This window comes from Ipomoea nil, unplaced genomic scaffold, assembly GCF_001879475.1.
Source record: "Ipomoea nil cultivar Tokyo-kokei standard unplaced genomic scaffold, Asagao_1.1 scaffold0317, whole genome shotgun sequence".
Taxonomy (NCBI): domain Eukaryota; kingdom Viridiplantae; phylum Streptophyta; class Magnoliopsida; order Solanales; family Convolvulaceae; genus Ipomoea; species Ipomoea nil.
In genome coordinates, this window is record NW_017616745.1 from 5,864,820 (window position 1) to 5,888,732 (window position 23,913).

A 23,913-nucleotide genomic window follows, 5' to 3' on the forward strand; every position below is an offset into this window, starting at 1 on the left:
TCACAAATTCGCAATAAACTCAGAGCAATATGCCAATAACTCTAAGAAATAACTTTTACAAAACTAGGGTTTGCAGTAACAACTAACAAAGTCAGTGCTTCCACTACAATATCACAGAGACCACGTAATACATCACAATAAATTTAAGAATTGCAAATATATAAAAATAGGGTCAGCGAGTTACTTCTTTTATCACAAATACCCCGGAGAACGAGGGCTTCAGGCCTTCAGATTACTGGAAGTCGACGTCTCGACGACACCAGTAGTCCACCACAGCACCACAGCACCACAACACCAGTCAGGGCCCCAGGGCTTCCACCAATGACCAATGTTTCGTCGTCTATACGACCAAGGAGAGTATAAACTACAAAGAAGGAGAGTATAGAGTACAGAAGAGAGAACTGAGGAGTGAGGACTAAAATCGCAAGGTGCGACTGCGCAGAGAACCAGAGAGAACTGAGAGTCTCAGAGAATGAGAGAAGAGAAGCTCTCGTCTGGAAACCCTAGCAAGAGAAGGGAATCAAGAGACTGACTGCGCAAGTGTGAAGTTAGGAGTAACAACATATATATATATATATATATATATATATATATATATATATATATATATATATATATATATATATATATATATATATATATATATATATATATACTAAGCCTAAACGACGTCGTATTGCTATCTACGTACGCAACCCTAGCTTTAATCGGGTATCCGGGCGGATCGGGTGCATTTTTAAGCCACCCTACCCGAATGCCGTAAACCGACGTCGTTTTAGGCGTCGGTTCGGTTTTGCAATTCGGGTAGCGGTTCGGTTCGGTTGGTCTAGTTCGGTTCGCGGTTCGGCCGATTTTTTCGGTTTGTTCGGATTCTGCTCAGCCCTAGGTATATGAATGAAAAAAATGATATCCATGATGTGACATTGACATTATAGGTAAAAGTTAAATCTGACAATTCATTCCACAATAATAACACAAATACAATAAAACTAAGCACAAATACGACATGTTAAGGTTAACGGTCTAAACATGAATACAACTTTTAAATAAGTTTATACGATAGATATGTTTAATTGACCTGTTATGTGTATGATTCAATTAATACCATTTAACTGAAGTTATGTACAATTTAAATATTTTATAATATTAAGCATAATACTAGTATTTTATATATAGAAATTATATTAAAAAAATAACAAAGAAATATATAATTTAACCAATTAATAAGAGAGATAAAGTATAATAAATAGAGTAATATTGAGTGTGTGTGTATATATATATATATATATATATATATATATATATATATATATATATATATATATATATATATATATATATATATATATATATATTGAGTTAATACCCAAAATCGTCCTCGACTATAGTGGTTTTTCTCAATTTCGTCCTAAACGACTTTGGTGACCTAATATCGTCCCAGACTTTTGTGTTTCGCTCAATTTAGTCCTAGACTTTTGTGTTTTTACTCAATTTAGTCCCTCATTTGTTATTCTGTCCATTTGGTCTTAAATAAATAGATAATTCAGTAATTTTAATATTGGCATCTCTTTACTCATAAACATGTGAACTGCGAAATCCTTTTTTTTTTTTTTTTTTTACGAATTACTCCCAGAATTACTCTTAAAACTGCGAATATAAAATTTGATTTGCAGGTCTAGGAGTAATTCTGGTTGTAATTCGTACAAGAAAGAGGAATTTCGCACTTCACAAGTTGAAAGTAAAGAGAGATCAATATTGACATTACTGAATTGTCCCTTAATTTAACACCAATTTGACGGAATAACACATGGAGGACTAAATTGAGCGAAACACAAAAGTCTGGGACGATATTAGGTCACCAAAGTCGTTTAGGGCGAAATTGAGAAAAATCACTATAGTCGAGGACGATTTTGGGTATTAACTCTATATATATTTGAAGTTAACACCGTCTCCAATCACTACATATCTTCTAAGCACAAGGTGAGCAAATATATTTAATTTCTCTCCTCTTAAATTAAAGAAAATTGAAATAAAAGTGGATTGTCAATTTGTCATGTTATTATTGATCACAAGTGGCAAGTGGAAGGAAGAAGACATACATAGTAACATATTAGAATGTATGGCCCACACTTAGCAGTGTCTTTAGAGGGATGACTCATCACAATGAGTGTGATGTGTCGAAATTTAAAAAAAAAAAAAAAAAAGTTGGTGTCATGACTTCAAAAAGATATTACACATAAATAATAATAATAATAATAATAATAATAATAATAATAATAATAATAATAATAATTTTATTATTTTTGAAACCAATAATAATATATTATTGATTTTGTTGAAGTTTATTATTATATTCAATTTTTAATTAATGCATGATTAAATTGTTAATTATTATTTTTTAAATGTTATTGACTCTATTAAATTGTAGTATCTGTTTAAACATATTTTCTCAACATAATAAAGCATAAAGAGTCAACAACGTCTTCACAAGCTCGGGCTCGATCTAATTATTATTATTTTGTTACATCATAATTATACTCTAGCCAATAGTATACTTACGTGTTTTTTAAGCCTCCATATATTTAGGGGTGGCTTATGAGTGCTTTAATTAAACAATTTAATTTTATGTGATTATATTCTTTTGAGTTAATTCCATTTTTGGTCATAGATTTATATGTGATAATCTATTTAAGTCTTTTTTATTAGAACATCCACTTTTGGTCATAGTATTATTGTGACATGACCATTTTTTATCCTTTATCAACAAAACATTTCTTATATCGTTAAATACAAGGACATTTCGGTCTTCAATTATAGATTTTTTCAACAAAATAAACATAAAAAAATATAGTGATTCAGCCTACTTTGTATAAAAAAAAAAGATTGAAATGTCTTTGTATTTAACGTCATTTCATCAATTTTGTTGAAGAATGACTAAAAATGGCCATGCCACAATAATACTAGGACTAAATGAGGATGTTATAATAAAGGACTAAAAGGCTCTAATTTTTTTTTAGTACAACTAACTCTGTTGCAATGCAATATATGCTCTACGCACAGAGTAAATACCGCCTCCTGAGGCTCAAACCTACCATCTCTCATATGAGAGAGCAACTTAGTACGACTAGACCACGATGTCAGTAGCTTGTGTAATTATATTTATAGATATTAGTCCGCAGTTAATTTTCTTCTCTCAAAAGGTTGAATTCATAACCGCAATGGCCTCTCGAACTGAGTCAGGATCAATTGTCGATGCGCACAAGAGATCTGTCTACTCTGAACATAACCCCATATTTCTGCCGTCGAAATAACCATTGAGCTAAACTCATGCGGGCTAGTTCATTGTCAATCTAGTTATATTCAATATGTATAATGATATTAATGTTTATTAACATCAAATAAATAAGAAATATAAACGAACGAGTCACATAAATAACTGTGCAAACCAAAATAAAATTTGTTACTTTATTACGTTTCATAAGTTGTATACACAAGGTAAATAACAATCAAAATCAATCGTTGCATACATTGTTTGACAAACAACTTTGAGTCTTGAGAGTGTAATAATGTCTCGATGGAGCCCGGGGGAAATTGCCTATAAAATAATTATAAAAGAAATTTAAAAAAAAAAAATTGTTAGAAGAAAATATAGGTGTCAAATCCGAAAATGGATAAGGATGAAGAATTGGTAAATGTGGGGCCAATATGATAATGTCTGCTATTGAGAGGTTGCTATTCATGTGTCATCATTTTTGGAGTAAACCTAATATATAATAAATTGCTCAAATGTGTGGGCCCTACCTATGTGATTTTTTAATGCATTTTATTTTACGGTTGGTAAGATGTTAGTTTTAGAAACTACAGTAAAATTCAGTATTCTCTCAGTTGCACTTGTCACACAATATCTTTTTAGTGTGATTTACTCTATATATATATATATATATATATATATATATATATATATAAAGTTTTTCGTGTCCGCAAAGAGTAAAGCCCAATTTATTGGGCCGTTCAGGATTTTTTATGAGAGTTAGGCTCATCACATTTCTAAATGTAAATTATACCGTAGACCAATATCCACCTTACATTAGACTCTAAGGGGGCGTTTGGTTCAGGTTATATAACATAACCAAGGGATTGTGACATTCCAAAGCTCACATTCCGGTGTTTGGTTCATATTATCTTAGGGAATCTGACATTCCCAAGGAATGTCATATTCCCTCCACATAGGATTTTGAAGGGAATGTGATTCCCTTCAAAATCTTAGGTAATGTAAGATAACCTTGGTTATCTTAAGGATATTATAGTGTGTATAAAAGATAACCCTAAACCAAACATGATTATATTGCATACCCCAATTTTAACCAAACACAGGAATCTAACATTCCAGTAATCTAATATTCCCAGCAATCTAACATTCCCTAAGGTAATCTGACATTCCGTGAACCAAACGACCCCTAAACGATATTCTTTTCAGATTAGCGCAACTTACCAAAAAAAAAAAAAAAAAAAAAAATCACTTCAGTTTAGTTAACACACCTTTACAGTAAATACATACTCCATAATTTGTTAACTATAATAAGTACATAAACTTAAATATGTATATAATTTGTTAATTATAAGTGTCAAGTGTTCTAATTATGTTATAAGTTCATAGTATATGAACTATTAAGCAAGCTTAAGATCGATTTTCATAAATTGAATATAGGTTAATTATTATGAAGTTAATAAATTGATGAGTTTATAAACGTATAGTTTTGCGTTTATATAATTTCTAAACTTGTATTAAAGTTACGAGTCGTATTCCTTGTTTATTAGTACAATTATGGGGTTATATTCAACCCGCATTTACATATATTTTTGAATTAATGTTTGACAGATAATCATCATTTATACTCCCTGAGGTGGCAGTCCAGAATTGGTTATTTTCATCATATGGGTCAACAGAAAAATGTCTACATCAAGAGCATGTGAGAGGGAGTATAAGTTAGGAGTTTAAAATGGGAGTACACCAAGTATTTTCCTAAAGACAATGATTTTACTATAAACCTATTTGGTAACTAGTTAACTTTATTGCTTAATTTTGACTTATTTTATTATTATAGTTATTTGACTTAGTTAAACAATCAATATGAATGTTTGATTAATTAAATTTTGTAACAACTTATTGTTCTAAAATGCTAAAATTCAAAAAGCTGCTCAAAGTAACTTTTTCGATCAGCTTTTAAAAAAAAATCATTTTGTATGTATTCAACTAACAACAAATTTACCAAACAATTTTCTACAATCATCTAGTCAAACTCACTAACCCAATCAGCTAACAATAATTTACCAAACACCTCCTATATAAAAATTTGAACGTCTAACATTAAAATGTCAAATCAAAAAATTTTAAGATGCCAATAAAATTGAATTATGTATCGTCAGCACTATAGTCGACACTATCCTAGTATAATTCGTTATACTTGTGTGGTTACATCATGTAAAACATAAAGTTCCCTATCTCATGTACTCATATAGTTGATTATATTAAATTTTAATACTATGTATACTCCTATTTTCTACTATCAGCTTTTTACTCACACAAAATCTTGATGTAGACATTTATATCAGAACCCACATGAAAAAAGTAATTTATCAGTGCCCACAACACCGGAATAAAAGATTTGAGAGTCCGTAGAATTCTTTTGATATTTGATAATTTGTTCACTGACTATAGGTCTAATCGTAACAATGCCAAATATTAAAAATAGCAAATTATGTAAATTAAACTCATTTAATTTTGTTAAATTTTCTTGGTAGAGTTTTACTACATGGACTCTAAATATCTACTCCCTCACTTTTACTCCCTGATATGATAAGTCATCTTCGTCCTAGTCCCAAGGAAAATTTCAACATCAAAATTTTAAATGAGTAAAACTTGAGAATCCAAGTAGTGTTTTTCTTTTTAGTAATCAACATTATAAAACTTTTCTCATATACTAAATGGGTTTAAGGAAGAATTAAAAAAAAAAAAAAAAAAAAAAATGAAATGCAGTCCCTACCCTAGAATGGACGGCCAAACAAAACATTAAAAGCCATCACAAAACACAAAACACAAAACCAGCAAGTAACAAAGTGATGCATCCAACCTCAACATTTAGATATGCCAAAACAAGAGAGTAAAGAAACCCACCTCTCATGGCTGGACTTCCACTCTCGTTCTCGAAAACTACGCTCCCATCTTCACCATGCATTCTGCTTCAGAGAACCTTATTGTATAAAACAAATGTAAGGTGCCTGTCTTCCTTGTTCCCCTAAGCCAGACAAAATCTCAATTCATGGGTGTTGACAAAGTAAAAATTAAGATATAACTTACCGGGACTGTTACGAGTTCTGTATATAAAGAGACCGAAGCGTTAGAGAGAGCTTCACCGTGTCCATTATGACCAGTATGGGAAAGAAGGGGCTGTCAGGTGTTGCACAAGATTTTGCTGCAGATGGCTCACCCTCGTTTGCAGACCTCGTATGTATCAAGAACCAGAATGCGGAGCTTCAAACTCAGCAGTTTCTTCCATTAGCTCTGACTAATAAGGCTACAGGGGTCCAGAATATGGAGCCAGCGTTTGAATTCCCATCAACAACAGATGACTCGATCAAGTCAACCCCAAACAGCAATGCACCAGCTAAAGTGGTCTTGTCACAATCTGTTCTGTCTAAAAGCTATCAACCTCAAGCGCATGAGGAAACCAGTTTAAAGGAGATACTGTCACCGGCTCAAAAGAATAGCAGAAGATCAAACACGAAAGAGTCTAATCTCAACAAAGGAACCACCCAACCATGCAATCAAGTCAAACGCATACCAAATAAGAAGCATGGTGCTTCAGGCCAATGGTTTGGTCAGAAAATTTTCCAGACATTTGCAAAACCATGCAGAACATGTCATGCAAGTGAACCAACTGCATCAGCAAAGGGACAGGTATCACATTGACGAAAGAAACTCAGAGGCTTAAGTTATCTCCAGTTTATCCGTAACATGGCATTGATCAAATCCATTAACTACAACACCAACAGGAAATGGCTCCAACCCAAGTTAGACAACATAAATACATTATTCAATGGTTCAGGACCTCATTTAGTCCCCTCTATGTTTTTACAATCCTGTATCAGTCTTCTTCCTCCTTTCAGCTATATAGTACTGCACTACTGCATATTGGCAATTGCAGTTGCAAAGAAAAAAATGTGGTATCTGTTAAGAACTTGTAATAAAATTTATGAAAAAAATAAGAAAGGAAGATGATGAGCTAAAAATAACTCCAGAGAATAACCAGCAGGGTGATTACTCAAGCTAGAAACTTTGAGCATCAATGTCAAAGAAACTTTTGCTAATAAATCTTCATTCAATACAGATATTTTCAAGGAATATTGAAAGTTATCAGGAATTTTCTGATGAAAATACGATAATATTACAACACATAAATCACTAAAGTCCTATTGATAAAATGGCAGCATAGTGTCGGCGTCATCATCATCAATATTATTATTATTATAGATATCAGTTCTGACACTCAATAAACCATAGATCTGAAGTCATTAATGAAAGTGATACCCATCCATGCATTTCCTGAATATAATTCTGCAAACAAATGAAATTTAATTCAAATTCTATCCACTCTCTTTGAGTAGCTTCTCTGATCATCTATCTACTTTTTGGTTTGTTACTCACAGTAACATGCTCGACAATACTCAGAACTTTATAGTGGGTACTTAACATTAATTTCTTGCTGCTATTAGCATGCAGTAGGGGGGTGGCGGTGGAATGGTATAGAAAGGAATGTGGTCTGGTTAGGAATCACAATTACAATAGAATGGGCATAACAAATGCGGGAAGGATATTGATACCAGAATCAAGACTCTTTCCCATCTTATACCTGCATTCTAAATGGAGCCTAAGAATTTAAAGCACGGAGCACTACTTTTAACTGTCGGATGCAATGTTCAACACAAAGACCTCAATAACAAAAACCATACAATATTTAACTTGGTATTGCAAAAAGGTTATTCATATTATTATCACAGGCCCAACAATATGATATATCCCCCGTGCTTTCCAAAGAACAGAATGCCTGATGAGGTTTGAGAAGAAGAGATAGAAAGTAAAGGAAAGGAAAAGAATGTATGAGGAGTGTTAAGAGTAAGACAGAGGAAGGAAAGAATGAAATATAACAGCCAAAGAGAAAAATAAAATAAAATAAATCAATACCACCTGTGTTTACTTTGAAGAGGGGAGAAACATTTAGATGCACATGTATGATGTATCCAGTTTGGCATCTCACCTTCACTCCCTATTATTGATATTAGCAAAGATAAACAGCTGCATGAAAGTCCACAGTGATTCCACTTTGTTGCCAAAGGAAGCAAATTAAGATGCTTTGCCCAAAAACCTTCAACCAAAATAAGACATGTTACCCAGAAACACTCAGCAAAAATCCAAGCAAGAATATCCTCAATAAAGATTTGAACTAAAATCTTGCTTAGAAATTTAATCTTCACTCCCGTTACTAAAGGTTCCTGGCATTATGTCTTAAAGTACACATCAAAAGGATAAAATTTCATAAAAGCTTTCTCTTACCAAACATTAGCAACGAAAAAGATCTATCATCCATATTGTCTAATAAGAACATTTATCACTCCTTTTCTGTGTAAAGTTGCCAACTATATTGTCAGAGAATAGTCAATCTGAAAGCATAAATAAACAATTCACTCCATTAGTTCAACCAGTGTACAAACTTAGGACTCGAGAAGAGACACCCTATTAGTGGATAAATAAACTTGATTGACTTTTTGTTCAAACTTAGACTTGTATAGTGTTTTGTTTTACTATGTACTAATGTCTGCCATCCTGTTGGTTCCATTTAATGGATTACATATCTTTAAAACGAAATGGTTCATCAATGCATGAAAGTGAAATCTCAAGGCCTGTGTACTAACTAGAGAATTTTCTAGTTTTCGGGAAAATTGGAGAAAAAAAAAAAACATGAACAGTTTCCATTTTGAAAACTGAAGAACACTTTTTCCTCGTTCCCCAAATAGAAAACAGAACTCCCACCACCTATCTATCTACTCCCACCACCACTTACCCACCCAGCATCCCAACCTTCACCCTTATCTATTTACATATCTATCTACTACTATGACTGCATTCATTACCATCTTCTTCTACTTATCGCCATATTCTATCTTTACTGTTCTCATCTTACTTATCATTGTTGTTGAATTATGGTCATACTTATCTTCTCACATATCTATCTGTCACTATGACTACAATCATTATCTACTAATTATTATTGATAGGGAATATACTCGGACATACGTATATACCGTTTACCGGATCGGTGTCCGGTTGGGTCGCCGGGAGGAATCATTCCCGACCGAGAACCACTCGGCCCGACCATATTGTGAAGTACCGACCGGGGCTTGGGTAGTAGTCCTATTGCCCAGATCCTGGATCCTTCCCAATCATCTTAGGTCGGGCGCGGTTTGGAAGGTTAAGCAGCAATTTCTCTAAGCTAGCGAAATGGAGGTAGAAAGCAAGAGTGTCAGGAACCTTTGGACACGTGGGGGAATCTGCAAGGCTTCCGGTCTGCCCCTCTGCATGAGCTACACGTGCCCCACATGCCGAGCTTCCGGCATGTATTCCCTTCAACCCTCCTATAAATACAACATTAAATGCTGGGGGGGGGGGGGGGGGGGGGCGGTGAACTTTTTTGGACAATTATATACAACCTTAATCAGCTCGGGACCCTCTGACCTCACGTCACCTCCCCGAGTTCATTAGCTTAAACCAACAAGCAGACTAAGGCAGGACAAAAACCCAGTCCGACCTCAATACTTGTACGTATCCGTGGGAATCACCGTATTTACCACATCAATTATCATCCTTATCTACTTGTATATCTATCTACTATTATAACTACATCCATTAGCATCTTTTCCTACTTATCACCATCTTCTATCTTCTCTATTCTCATCTTACTTATCATTGTTGTTGAATTATGGCCATGCTTCAGGAAGAGCTTGTAATTATTTGACCAAGTCAAAAAGCTAATATGTATGTGTAGAATTATTTTTGATTTGTTGTAATGTGTATATAACTATATATAAATTATACCCCTACCTATATATTCAATTTATTTTTATAAAATAAATAAATGCATAAAAATCCAAACCAATTATCAATAGTAATAATACCATTATATGAAATTTTACTATCCATGCAACTAATAACTTACTATTAATTTTGCCAAACACACACTTGTACAAAGTGCATACACGCAACTAACAATTAACACCCAATACAATTAGGTAACATTACAGTCAATCCCCAAACAAGACCTATATGTTCTATAACAACATACTTAAATTGTGTTAGGAGTATTATTATTCTATATACTTCGAATAGTTAGAGTATTCCTCCCTAAATTGAGATTAGGATGGTTGCCTAAACTCATGTTAGGAATCTTAGAAGTATTATGAATTTACTTTATCACTTCACTTTTCTAATAGTTTAGGAGTGGCTAAAATGTCATTCGGCGCAAATGAAACAAACAGGCAAAACATAAGGGCCAATTTGACAGTTTAGCCATTTAGGAATCATAGAGTTTGAAGAATTTCTAGTTCCCTATCATGTGCTCCCTAATCTACACAACACTGCTCATGCTTGCAAATCTTCATACAATTCAATATATTTTATTTAATTATATTGGAAAATAGATACACTGTAACACTCTTAGGTGTTGGTGTTAATTACCCCAATCCAACATACTCAGTACTTATGAATATGAGAGCAAGATAATATAAAACCAGATATTTACATGAAAACCTGAGAGGGAAAACCACACGTCTTTTTGGGCTAAGCCAAACTGAAATTCCACAATTATTGATATCATTGCACATGTACAAGTGGGCCATTTGAGGATTTACTAAATGTGTGAGCTAATAAAGCTCGGACACTATGCTATAGGCCTAGTGATAGCCAGTATGTGAGGAGAATATATGACTAATATGAGTGGTGGAGATCAGGAATTTAACCAAATCTAAGCTATTGTCTAAAGGCTAAGTGATTGGGTGACTAAACTGGTAAACATAACAATGTTTCTTTGCAAGCATACATGCTATGCCTATCTAACTATTTATGCATCACCGACTTATTGGTCAAGTAGGTAGCGCGCCAACCTCGAGTACTAAGCTATAGCTGTTGACCTAATAACCTGTGGTTGCTACGTGAGAAACTTACCAAGCTAGGTTTTTCAAGAACTAACAGACCAACCTCTTGAGCTCCATACCTTAATTGCCCAACCTATGGGCTTTCGAGGCATCCACCATCAGCTAATTCATCACTGCCTGATCATGTTGGGCCATCCAGAATGGGTTTCTACTATTCTTTTTTTATTTTTTTGGAAAGGGGTTTCTACTATTCTTGATTTATTAAATTGTGGCCTTCACTTCTTCGCTGGGATGGCTCTCTTAAGGCCTCTATCTATGCTCATCCTATAGTGAAATATGGGCCCTACCTTAACAAATAGTTAGAAGGGAAAACATTGCTTCACCACAATTCATTATTCAAGTCACTGTAAATCCAAGTTTTAGAAGAAATATTTCCTGTGAAAAGGAACCAACGTGACATAAAATACACTTTTGGTAAAGATGTATCAAACTGTAATGTAGAAAAGTTGAGAAATAATATTTTTGGTCCCTTAATTATGGGGATATAGCTATTTATCCCTTGGTTTAAATGGACAATGCAAATATTGGACTCAAGTTGTGACAGAAATGGTGACTTTGGTCCACCCCCTCCCCCCAATTGAGGCATTTGACACCATCTAATTTGTTGCCAAAATAGTAAATACACAACCATATTCCATTTCCCTCCCATATAGCAAAATGGGAAAATTGCACTTGTTCTCTCTCAATTATAGAGAAATAACCATTTGCATCCTAAAAGGTCATACAACACAAATATGGGACCCAAGTTATCCACAAAGAGGCCAATTCAAATCATGATTATGATGTATCATGTCTCTTTGTGTTTGCGTTTGTGCATGTATCCATACTTTGCAACTTAAGAATGGGGACTTGAGCTCAACCTATGTATGTCCTACAAAGTCTGACAGACGAGACCTATTATGAGTTTCTCCAACTTATGTAAAATTGATTTGTATACTAATTGGTTTGTTAATAACCCGAGCCTGAATCTTATAGTGATACTATTCTACATCTATCATCATGGATAGCTGACAATCAACAAAACCAGAGCTTTGTGTTATATCTTGTTCTACCAAAAGGCACTAGTTAGCATATTCTATCCTTGCAATGTTGTCAAATTGGCAAATTGCCACCATGGCAGAATCTGATTCCTCCATCTAATGGAGGTTGCAATGTGTTTTAGCTGTGGTAGGCCATGGCAAATTCTTTAAAAGAAGGGTTTGGACCCGATCACCGGACCCAAATTTGGGCTTTTTTTAAAAAACCTCTTAAGTCTTAACCCTAACCTCAAAACAACGACCTCTAGCGAGAACTCCAACAACCTCTAGTGCCAAGCCTCCAGCCACCACTCTATAAGTTTTTATTTTTCCCTCTCTTTTCTTTTCTACTAATTTTTCAGTTTTTCTATTTGTTAATTTTTTTCCTGATATTTTTTTCCGTTTTCTATTGACTAGACAAGACTGTATTGTACCTTCTATTTTTTTCTACTTCTTTTTCATTCTTTTAAGTTCCTTTAACGTTTATTTATTTGCTTTAACATTTATTAGTTTACTTTAATAGTCTCTTTAATGTTTTTTAATTTACTATAATAGTATAATTTTTATAATAATTATTAGTTTACTTTAACAGTTTCTTTAATGGTTATTAGTTTACCATATTAGATTGTTATGAAAAAACTACAATATCTAAGGTAGTAACTAGTAAGGTATAAAATATAGTAAGGAAAATTCAATTAAGGGTCCGTTTGGAAACCCAAAAAATGACTTCCGGAAGTCATTTTCCGGATTTTCCTATATTCATTATGGCCAACGAAAAAAATACCCAATTTGGCAGAAAAATATCTTCCTAGATTTTTAGTCAAAAGACATTTTCCGAATTTTTTATTTTCCCGTCTCTCTCATCTCTCCTCATGCTAGCTTGGATTATTACCACCACCACCATTATTATTATTATTTTATAACAAATAACTTTATAATATATTTATGTCCATTTTTAGGAAAATGAATGGTTAAGAGTCTAACATTGAAAATATAAGAGTGAAAATATGGGTTTATAAGACCATAGGTTAGACTAGCTAAATGATTGTATTCAGTCTTTTAGTGTAGCTTGATCCATGTGCATTAGAGCCCAGTTAAGTGACATTGGCCCAATGTTAGACTATATCATGGTATCAGAGCCAGTTTAGTCCACTTTGTGTTCACTCGGTTGTCTACCCGTGGTATTGGAGGCGTTCAAGCTTTCATTTTAGGGGGAGGGTCCAATCCCAAGTCCGTTTGTTGGTGTCCAAAGCTTTCGTTTCCGGGGAGGGTCCAATCCAATTTCAAGTGGTCAACCGGTTAAATTCAAAATGGCCCAGTTGTCCACTTGAGGGAGAGTGTTAAGAGTCCCACATTGAAAATATAAGAAAGAACCTATGGGTTTATAAGGCTATAGGTTAAACTAGCTAATTGATTGGATTCAATTTTTTAGTCTGGTTTCACTCATGTACATTATAGCCCAATTGAGTGATGTTGGTCCAATCTCAACCAAACACTAGAAAATTAAAACATTTTCCGAAAAATGAGTCATTTTCTTAAAATCATTTTCCGAAACACTTGGAAAATGGACCATTAGTGAAAAAACTAAGTATTTATTACAACTTACTAGTTTATAACTTTATTAGTTTATTATAATTAAACTCAAAAAAATTGTAAATAAGAGTTAAGATATACTCTTTTTATATTTTTTAGCATTTACTCCTTTACAAATTACAACCATGTCCGTTGAAGAAGAAATTACTTCAAGGGCCAGTAACAAAGCTAATCCTAGATGGAAGTATTGTCGTCCATTGGTGGGAGATACAAACACCATTAGGTGTAATTTTTGTCAAAAAATCATGATGGGAGGAATAACTAGAGCCGAAGAACACTTAATAGGGGAAGAAAGGCAATGTTAGTTAGAGAAGAACTTTGGACATATTTTAGAGGAAAACAACACAATGACATGGTGGATATTCCAAATGTGAGAAATGTTCATCTTGGGGTCTAGGATTTAATGAAAGTGATGATGAACTTGAATCCATAACTTCTAATAGTGCAAGTACTATGGGGAAAGGAATGCCACTAAAAAAGGGTTAATAGATTTATTTTGCAGAAAGCCTAAAACTGCAATTAAGTAAAGAAAGATGAGAAATTGCGGCAAACTAACATTAGAGGATCAGTAAACAAAGAAGTTGCAATCAAGGTCCATCAACTTATTGTTTTTTTGTACCAAGCTGGCCTATCATTCAACTTGGTTAAGTTGAAAAGCTTTTAAAATATGGTTGAAGCAATTGGTGCCTATGGTTGACATTTGCCGATTCTGTGTTACCGCCATGCTTCTGCCCTAGGCCGCAACACCATCCACCATATTTCTATGGCGGATTTTGGCTATTCATCATAAACCGCCATCCGCCATTAGTAACATTGTATCCCCATAACAAAAGTAACTCAAGGTACTCACGGAAGTATATTGCAAAAATACAAAACTATATTATGCAGAAAATATATAGTTAATTAATGTCTAAAAACAACTAAATTCACTAACAGCACTTTAGTCTTTATATGTATACACTTAGGCTCTAGAAATAACAAAATGCTCTTGAAAGGAAGAACACCAATACCAGTTGGCAGAACTCCTAGTATCCCATTGGGATAGCTCCAAACTACCTAGTATCTAGGTTGCACACTTGCAATGCATATCATGACCTGCCATACTTATCTACATAACCCTGCAATTGTAGTAAAACCAAATCCTGGTCAAAATAGTGCACTTAGTGTCTATAGTCATCTTTCTAACTACATAAATCTTTCAAATCCATAAAACTCACCAGAACAAGCTTCTCAAGTTTCGGCTGAGCAAATGAGAGGTATTCTTTTACTGAATCAGAATTATCAGGAATTTGTTCAGGCTGCATTGTGCTAAGAAAATTAGCTTTTGTTTTTTTAACTATCGCCTTGTAAGCATCACGACTCAAAAGACCCTCACGCCAAGTTGGTTTTAATAGTTCCTTGATAAATTCCACAACAGCAGACTCAAACTGTTTTAAAGCTCTAGAGTCCTGGTGAACTAATCCATCAACATCATTTCCACTTTTCACACTCTCTACTTTCAGTTCCATCTTATACTGTGCCCCATTCTTCTGCACGGTATCATTACTACAGTGTGTTTTATCAGCTTCAGTAGTATCTCCGAAATCAGCAGATTTCGGAAGCTGCTTTTCTTTCAAGGAAGTATAATAAATGTTCTCCTGATGAGCCCCTGCAGTATCCATCAGTTCTTTTTCTTTCTCTGACAGGTTTCGGGGAACAGCATCCTTGTGAGAACTGTGACTAGAAACTGAATGTTTATTAGAGCTCTGTTCAGGGCCAAGGTTTCCTGTTGCTACTGGATCAGCATTTTCACACACGTGTGTGCCAGAGGCAGATGCACCTTGACCAGAGAAAGGGAACTGTGAGGGCTTGTCTTGAGCAATTGTCTGCTCAATACTGTCTCGAATAGGATCATATCGACTTGCCTCAGACAGCATACGCTGAGTAATCAAGAATGATGGTTGAAATGGAACAGAAGGCTCCCAATTGTCAAAGGATAGGTTGGGCTTATACAGAGACGAATGATGTGTAGGTGCAGATAAATCAAGGTGAGAAATTAGTGTTGATTCAGAACCAGTGAACGGCGGAGACTTGTGTTTGAATGAAACAGATCCAGAAGCAGAAAGTTCTTTACCACCTTCTATAGGCTTCTGCAAGCCAAGGGGACTTGCATTCCAAGAAGCACTTGGATATAAAGGTACCCTCTCTACAGGGCAATTTGAAGGATGGTCATCATGAAGAAACTGGCTTCCTTTACTTCTTATTCCTTCTAAATGTGAGAAATAAGAGGAATATCCAACATTTCTACAATTTTCAGATGGCAAACCTCTACCAAAAGAGTTGTTCCCAAAAGTTTGAGAATAGTCTTTGAGCATTGATGATGAGTGGTTGTAGTTGGCCAAGTATGGTTTATGTTCAAGATATTCCCTCCCAATGTCCTTATCCTTTAAAGAGGTATCAGACACAGAAAGGTTTTTGTCTAGAGGCACTTCCTCAATCCCACTCTTCAACCTTAGTGTTGCTTCATGTTCAATCCTAGAAAGACCCAGGTCTGAATGCATGTTCTTTGCTGATATTTCAGTTGTATATTTCAAACCTACAAGGTACAAAGTACTAGTTAGAACTGCCCCTTGAAGACTCAACCTCAAGTATTATGAATACGAATTACCTTCCCCAGCAAGTATGCCCTTTAGCTTAGAAGCATCTACACTGCCCTCCTTGGAACTGTTAGCAGCATTATCCCTTACATGAAGGAACCTACAGGAACTTCCTTTGATGCACCAGCCTTTAGCAAAAAAATCACATATAATTGCGGGTCGTTTATTTTTATCATTGAATTCAGCACCGGGTGACAAACTTCTTGGCCTTAATTGAGGAACATCCGACCTAAACAACACCTAGATCCATAAGGATTTTTTCTAGAAATAATACAAAAACAAAATTCCATAACTCTTTGAACCAGTGGGGATAAAAGAAATTGAAAAACCTTGGTGATATCTCCATATCTTCTACAGCTTGTGCTGCTTCCTGATCTGCCATATCTTTGGAATATTGGACACCAATAATCCCATTGCTGGAAGGATCAACATCCAACATTGCAGCATTGATTTCACAACCAAAAGCCTTTTCAGGCATAACTCCACCCTCATGCAGAGAAATATTGACATCACCTCTGTGGGTTTTATTTCCTGCAAGGCGCCCAAAATTATCGACACATATCTTCATTTCTTATCGCGCTATAAATGGAACTAAGCATACACTAAGGCCTGAAGTAAAAAAGCCGAGGATTGAATACTTTTCTCCAAAAGCAACCAAATGGAACCCATATGGGATAATAACGGTTCTTACCATCAACCGTTGACTTCTTCCCTTCATTTGTATCATCTGGGCTAGCAGTTCCGTTATTGTTATCACTGTCCCTTACTACAGAGGCATCCAATGGTGGATGTGCTACCGATTCTTGGGGAGTAGCAGAATCTGACCCCAAAAGCTTTTCAAGCCTTGCAGGCTCCAGAACTTGTCTATTTTCTACAAAGGACAAATTAGAGAAGAAATGAGACACAAGCTAATGCATTCTCCAGACAATATTGGTAGCAAAAGGTGGTTGGATCCCTTGAGATAATTTGTCTAGATCTAGGGCTCCCCAACTATGAAAAACATCTGCCTAAACAAAGAACTATTAAGAGATATATGAGAGACTGAACATACAACCAAAAAGGTCATTCTAAGTCAAATGAATAAAATGAAACATCACTAGAAAATCCATCATAAATGTATATATTTTGAAAAGATTTAGGGCACGTTTAGTTTCTGGAAAAATTTTCTATTTTTCTGAAGAAAAAAAAAATGAAAACAGAAAATGTGTTTTTTAGTACCGTTTTCCATTTTTCATCTTTCCAATTCAACAAAGGATTTGGAAAACATTTTTTTCTTGTTTTCCAGATTTTTCCAAATACAAAAACACACATAACTTCATCTATAATTCCTATTAGTATTACCTACAAACTTTCACTTCACTTACCTATCTACTCATATCATCTACCCAACCACCTATCCATATACCTCTACAACCACCTACATACCCTATCACCACCCCTATCCACTTATCTTCCTATCACCACCATTATTCAAACTATCTACATATCCACTGCTATGACTACATATAATATTATCCTTTTTATACTCTACCTATGTTATTAGGATGAAAATAGTAGGTACTCATCTATTCAAATTTGAACAAAAATACATTTAGAACTACCTGGACATGAATGAAGCCCCATACCGATTTCAAAACTGTTTGACACTATCGATATAGTAATCAAAATCATTCTGAAATCCAAATGAATACACACACACAATCAGGTATTGGGTACAATTAATTCACTACTATTCAAACCCGTCCTATTAGGGTTTGGGAGGTCAAGTACCCGGTGTTATTTTACCTATTGTCATTTATGGGTATTATTCCTATAATCCGAATTAAAACTCAAAAAGTAGCACCCAAATTTTTGAATATTCAAAATACAATTTAGATATAACCGACCCGATCCAACGTACACACATGATCGCACTACTTCATATTATTGTCACCTATCACTAGCATTATTTGTAGGTTAAAATAAAGAAAAACAATTGAATTTCGAATAACTTCATATTTTCTCATTTGAAAAATAATATGGAAAAATAGATGTTAATAAACACGTTTTCTATTTTTCTAATGGAAAAAAAAATTGAGAAAACTGTGGAAAAATGAAATAGAAAAATGCACTAAACATATATTTCATATTATTGTTTTATGTAAAATTTTATTCGCATATAACTTCGTACACTATAAGTATTTATTTTACTCATTGAGAAACAATAATTCTTTTAATAGTGAAAGGTCTAATGTGCATGGTAGTTCAAATTAACATTTAGATAATTAGATTCTCTACCAATAAAATAATTTAGAATTAAAAATAATAATAATTATTTCTTGAATAAGTTTATGTTGAAATTGAGGGATTGAAGGCTTGGCAAAACCTAATATATGAAACTATAGAAATAATATATTGATTGTATTAATAATATATTAATAATATATTGCATATATTCTAACAGAGATACACATGCTTATACAGAAATATTATGGGCTAACCCCAAGATTACACCTAGAGCTATGCTAGGGTTTCTATATTTCAACACTTCGCTTCAAGTTGGAACATCTAAAAGCTCCAAACTTCAATTAAGACAAACACTCCACCTTGCTCATAACAATTAGGAAGATAGGCCTATTAATTAGACGCAATTAAAGGATAACCATACCGGATATTAACAGTTTCGTAACACAAAGCAATATACGACCTTCGAGACTAAGATAAAAATTCCTAGGGATGGGGCTGCATATGAATAGTCTCAATAGAGCAAGGCAACCAAATTAAAAATTAAAAATTAAATATAATATAAAATAAAAAGCAGTTTTTTCTCCATCAAGAGCAAAAGAGGTGAAGAATGGAGCAACAAGAATTTGTTTGGCCCATGGTCACCGTCAAAAGACTTGCCTACCATAGTTGCCAATCAACATTATTTAAACTCATAGTTAATGAATGTATAACATTCATACCACTAAACAAGGATGACAATTATACCCATGCCCTAGGGATAGCACCTATTTTTAACCATATGGGTATAGGTATTTGCATAAAGATGATGGGAAAATAGCCCAATCCATTGGACTTAGGTCATTAGGGACACCATAACATGACTAGCCCAAGATGGTCCAGGTCACACCCCAGAGGTCCATAGGTCGAGTCATCAAAACATGGAACTCAACAAGCCAACAAACCAAACATCAATTCATCGAAGGATCTAGCTTAGTGAATCAAAGCTTAGACCCTGAGAGTTAGGCTTGTGAAGTTTACCGCCGAGGTCAGCTTCTACCAACCAGGAGGTCTACCACCCATGAGGTCTTCTGCGCAAGAGATCTAATTCAAGGAGTTGAAACCACCGAGGTGTACCACCCAAGGAACTTAGCTAGTTAAGGAGATTGGCCTCAGCAGCTTAGTCGGTAATAAGCTAGCACTATCATAATAGGCGTATCATCTAGAGCTCCAAAGCTAGCCGAGTAGCGGTTGAGCCTATCTAATTAGTCGGCCAATCCAACCAATAATCTCCCACCATGTCAACATGTCAGAGAAAGGAGTCGGACACCTCGCTTCAAATATAAATAAAGGGTCCCAGGCCTTCAAAAGGGACTTTGGCCTCCACATGGTAGATTGGAAAAAGATCAACCTCCGTTACATTGGCTTTCCACTTATATCTCAAATCTCGCATCTTTGTACATGTACAATGATGCATTCATAAGAAAGTATTACCATCGCAAGGAAACAAATCAGAACAAATCAAGAGGATTGATCACAAATAAGGATTTATTCCAAGCATCCTTGATTGAAGATTTTATTTCCTTTTAGTTGTTTATTTTATTTTCTTGGAGTTGTGGCAATTTCTATTTGTTTCCTTTTATGAAAGTTGCATGCTTGTAACAATTAAAGCGTGTGCTCCATCTCAACTAAAAGTCTAAGCCAATAGTTGGATTACGCATTTATGTTTATATATTATATATGCTCAACACGTCCCCTCACGTGTGCGGGCCGATTACTTTTTGATGGGCTCTAAGCAACACGTGAACCGTAGTCTCTTTTTTTTATCGGGTGACCCGGAGATTCGAACCCATGACCTTTGGCACGGGGTTGGCTCTGATACCAAATTAAAACATGTGCTCCATCTCAACTAAAACCTAAGTTGATAGTTGGATTGCACATTTATGTTTATATATTATATATATGCTCAACAGTAACCTTGGGTCTAATAAAGGGAATTATGAAAGTTAATAAAACAAATAAAAAGTTAGGTCAAACAAAGAGATGGAAAGCTCTCTAAACATTTCCGAATATTTTGTTATCCATTAGAGCAAGCCCAACACTGTGGAATTTTGCTCAGGTTTTTTCATATCCAACAAGGAGAAAGAGAGGAAAGAGAGTGAAGGGGAAAAAGGAAGAAGAAGAAAAAATAATAAAAAAGAGTAGTCAAGGTGGCTGCCAATCGGTGGCCACCCTGACGCACCCGTTGGGCGCTACTGGTGTCTGCCAGCTAGGTCTTTTTTTTTTTTAATATCGCGTGGGCCCCACGAAAAACCCCATCTTCTGCATGCATCCTCTCCCTCTCCCTCCTACCTTCTCTCTTTCCCACTAAGCAAAAAACGCTGCCAAAAACCCAACAAATATGAATATTGGGGTTGCTCTTACATTCAGCTATGTGTCTTCCTTTCCTTGTTCACTCAATTCACTTGTCAACGTAGCCAGCCCGCTAACGACCTCTAGTAGTGTTAATCGTAGGTGACACGTGTTTACTCATGATCATAACATAAAACTACACAAATAATAGTGGAATTCTGGTTTGATTTAGCCCAAAAAGGCAAATGATTTTTCCCTTTCAAGTTTCCATGTTAAATATTGTGTCCAAGCTACTTTATTTTCCTATATTTTATCTTCTATATAAGTTGGCCAAAGTTAATTTACACCAACAAGGATGATTGGGGAATTTTTGAAGTATTTTTCCTCAAATAAGAATGGGTGCAAGAAGCATATCTCTATCCCTACATAAATATTATGGAGTATTATTAAAAAGAGTTAATACCCAAAATGGTCCCTCGACTATGCCATAATTACCAATTTGGTCCTCAACTATCATTCTTACCCAATTAAGTCTTCAACTATGTAACTTTTACTCAATTAAGTCCTCAACTATACAATTCTTACCCAATTTAGTCATCAACTATACAATTCTTACCCAATTTAGTCCTCTGCATTAATTTGACTGTTTGTTGACTGTCAAAAGTCGGGATAAAATTATAATTTTACAAGATTTCTCCTTCCTTTCCATTTAGAGGCGCCAAACCATGCAGCAATACACTCCGATCAGATTTCGGTCGTCAAAAAATCGTTGGAAATCAAATTCATGGGCTATCCGATGCATAACCACTACTTCGATACTGACAGGTTTAGAACCCAACCGGAGCTTATTGCTACATGGTTTGGCGCTGCTAAATGGGGAGGAAGGAGAAAACTTGTAAAATTACAACTTTATTTCCACTTTTGACAGTCAACAAACAGTCAAATTGACAAAGGACTAAATTAGGTAAAAATTGTATAGTTGAGGACTTAATTGGGTAAGAATGATAGTCGAGGACCAAATTGGTAATTACGACATAGTCGAGGGACTATTTTGGGTATTAACTCTATTAAAAAATATTCATTTATATACTATAAAAAAATATTAGATACGGAGTATTAGATAATTGAATCAATTAGTATATTATATATAACATAATATTGGTAAAATAACTTATCAAATAAAAATCTAGAAACCCGGTGGTTATCTAACACTACATTTTTTGGAGCAAGTTCTAACTCTTCAAACAATCGCACGCTACTCTCTTTTCAATCTTTAGTTCTTCAAGTGTCATTTTCCCTTAACAGGGTATTTTAATAAAATATCACATTGAAATGGGTACCAATGAGATTACCAGAAAATTTTCCCTTTTTTGGGCAAAGCGTAAACAATGAAATTATCAAAACTTAACAAAAAAATGCTGAGGAAATATACCATGTTATCAATAAAAACAGGACTTAAAGTATTTAAGGCTATTAAATATTAATAAACAGACACACCTTTTTCATGACCTTCTTTGTTGCATTGACTTAATCCTTCAGCAATTTCAGCAGCTGCTGTTTCTTCCACTTCTACGTTGCCTTATGTAAATGGACAAATATGAGATTACTTCAACTACATTTTCAATAATAAGTATACACTCAAATAAGACATTTCGAAAATCTCGCAATTCGAAACAGCGAGAACAGTCATAACTTCAGCCAAAGAAATATAATAGGTTATTAATAAACCAGCTAGAGCAATAAAATTTACTCGTGAAAAAAAACAAACCTTCTGCATGATCTTCTTCATTGAGTTTAGTTAATTCCTCAGCATTATCAGCTCCCTCTTTTCTCGCGACTTCTTCCTCCAAGTCTTGTTTTTTATGATCATGTTCATTGAACAATTTGGCTGCTGCTTCTGCAATTCCTGCTTCAGCAGTGCCTTCACATAAATGGGCAAATTAGGCTTATTTCAACTACACTTGAAACACCAATTTATGCACTCAAATAAGAGAGTAAATAAAACACCCACATTCAAAACAATGATATAATCAGAACATAGAAACAAATACTGGGGAGATACACATTCTCAGTAAAGGATCAATATTTATTGATAAATAAGACAAACCCTTTCCGCTATCTTCTCCATTGGATGGGGCTAATTCTTGGTCACTATCTGCTCCCGCTTCTTCTACATCTTCCTTTTCCCCCTCCTCCTCTTCTTCTTCTACTTCTTCCACTTCTTCTTCCTCTTCAACCTCAATTTCTTCCTCTATTTCTTCTTCTATCTCCTCGTACTCGTACTCGTACTCCTCATCCTCCATCTCCTGTTCGGACTTGGAGGCAGGGTCCACGGTGTTGTGTGGTGGATCAACCGCCGCCGCAGCGGAGGACATCGCATGCAGCGGTGGCGTAGCTCCGATGAAGAGGTGATGTGGAGTTGATTAGGGTTAGGGTTCCGTATACCGTAACACAGACCTCACCGTCTGAAAAGTGACATGCATTTGACGGCGACGAAAAACCAGTAAACCGCCGACAACAATGGCTGAAACGCTAGAGAATACAGAACTATAATCCCCCTCTGGATTCTGATTTGGGGATCACAATTTCATTCTTGTATGGATTGATTCTGAGTTGAATTCCTCAGCTATAACACTTATATATTTTTATATTATAAATATATAAAGGGAATATAATTAAAAAAAATAGACTATACAATTTTTTTTTTTTTGTGTGTACTACCGATTATAATAATATATTATAAGCACAAAGAGTCATATAATTGAAGCACAAAAAATTAATAACTCATTATATTTAGAAAAGTCAGAGTCATGTCGCTCAACTATAAAACTTTTAGCAGACTATACAAA

General features: G+C 34.8%; 1 protein-coding gene across 4 annotated transcripts; it reads right to left on the reverse strand.

The window, feature by feature from the left end:
* Nucleotides 1-8,330: 8,330 nt before the first annotated feature.
* LOC109170985 (protein FRIGIDA-ESSENTIAL 1) lies at nucleotides 8,331-23,696 on the reverse strand. Of its 4 annotated transcripts, XR_002052510.1 has the most exons (10): nucleotides 23,172-23,696; nucleotides 22,833-22,985; nucleotides 22,562-22,642; nucleotides 17,202-17,381; nucleotides 16,840-17,041; nucleotides 16,522-16,739; nucleotides 15,092-16,449; nucleotides 14,885-14,992; nucleotides 8,612-8,718; nucleotides 8,331-8,423 (listed from the first exon to the last, which is right to left on the reverse strand). XR_002052510.1 is itself a non-coding variant. In XM_019320126.1 (8 exons), exons 1-8 carry the CDS (start codon nucleotides 23,437-23,439, stop codon nucleotides 14,963-14,965), a joined length of 2,481 nt encoding a protein of 826 aa, XP_019175671.1. In that variant the 5' UTR covers nucleotides 23,440-23,696; the 3' UTR covers nucleotides 14,730-14,962. The 4 variants fall into 4 exon arrangements, 2 of the variants coding, with proteins under 2 accessions (XP_019175671.1, XP_019175663.1); XR_002052511.1 differs by lacking the exon at nucleotides 8,612-8,718 and having other exon boundaries at nucleotides 8,336-8,423; XM_019320126.1 differs by lacking the exons at nucleotides 8,331-8,423; nucleotides 8,612-8,718 and having other exon boundaries at nucleotides 14,730-14,992; nucleotides 22,562-22,633.
* Nucleotides 23,697-23,913: the final 217 nt, after the last annotated feature.

What these genes read in the sequence shown, in the direction of transcription:
- LOC109170985 (XM_019320118.1), bottom strand. Translation starts at nt 23,439, where the DNA reads ATGTCCTCCGCTGCGGCGGCGGTTGATCCACCACACAACACCGTGGAC. An exon ending in TGAAGAAGATCATGCAGAAG is followed by an intron (nt 22,643 to 22,832) that starts GTTTGTTTTTTT and finishes CATTTACATAAG; the next exon opens with GCAACGTAGAAGTGGAAGAA. An exon ending in GAAGAAGTCAACGGTTGATG is followed by an intron (nt 17,042 to 17,201) that starts GTAAGAACCGTT and finishes GGCGCCTTGCAG; the next exon opens with GAAATAAAACCCACAGAGGT.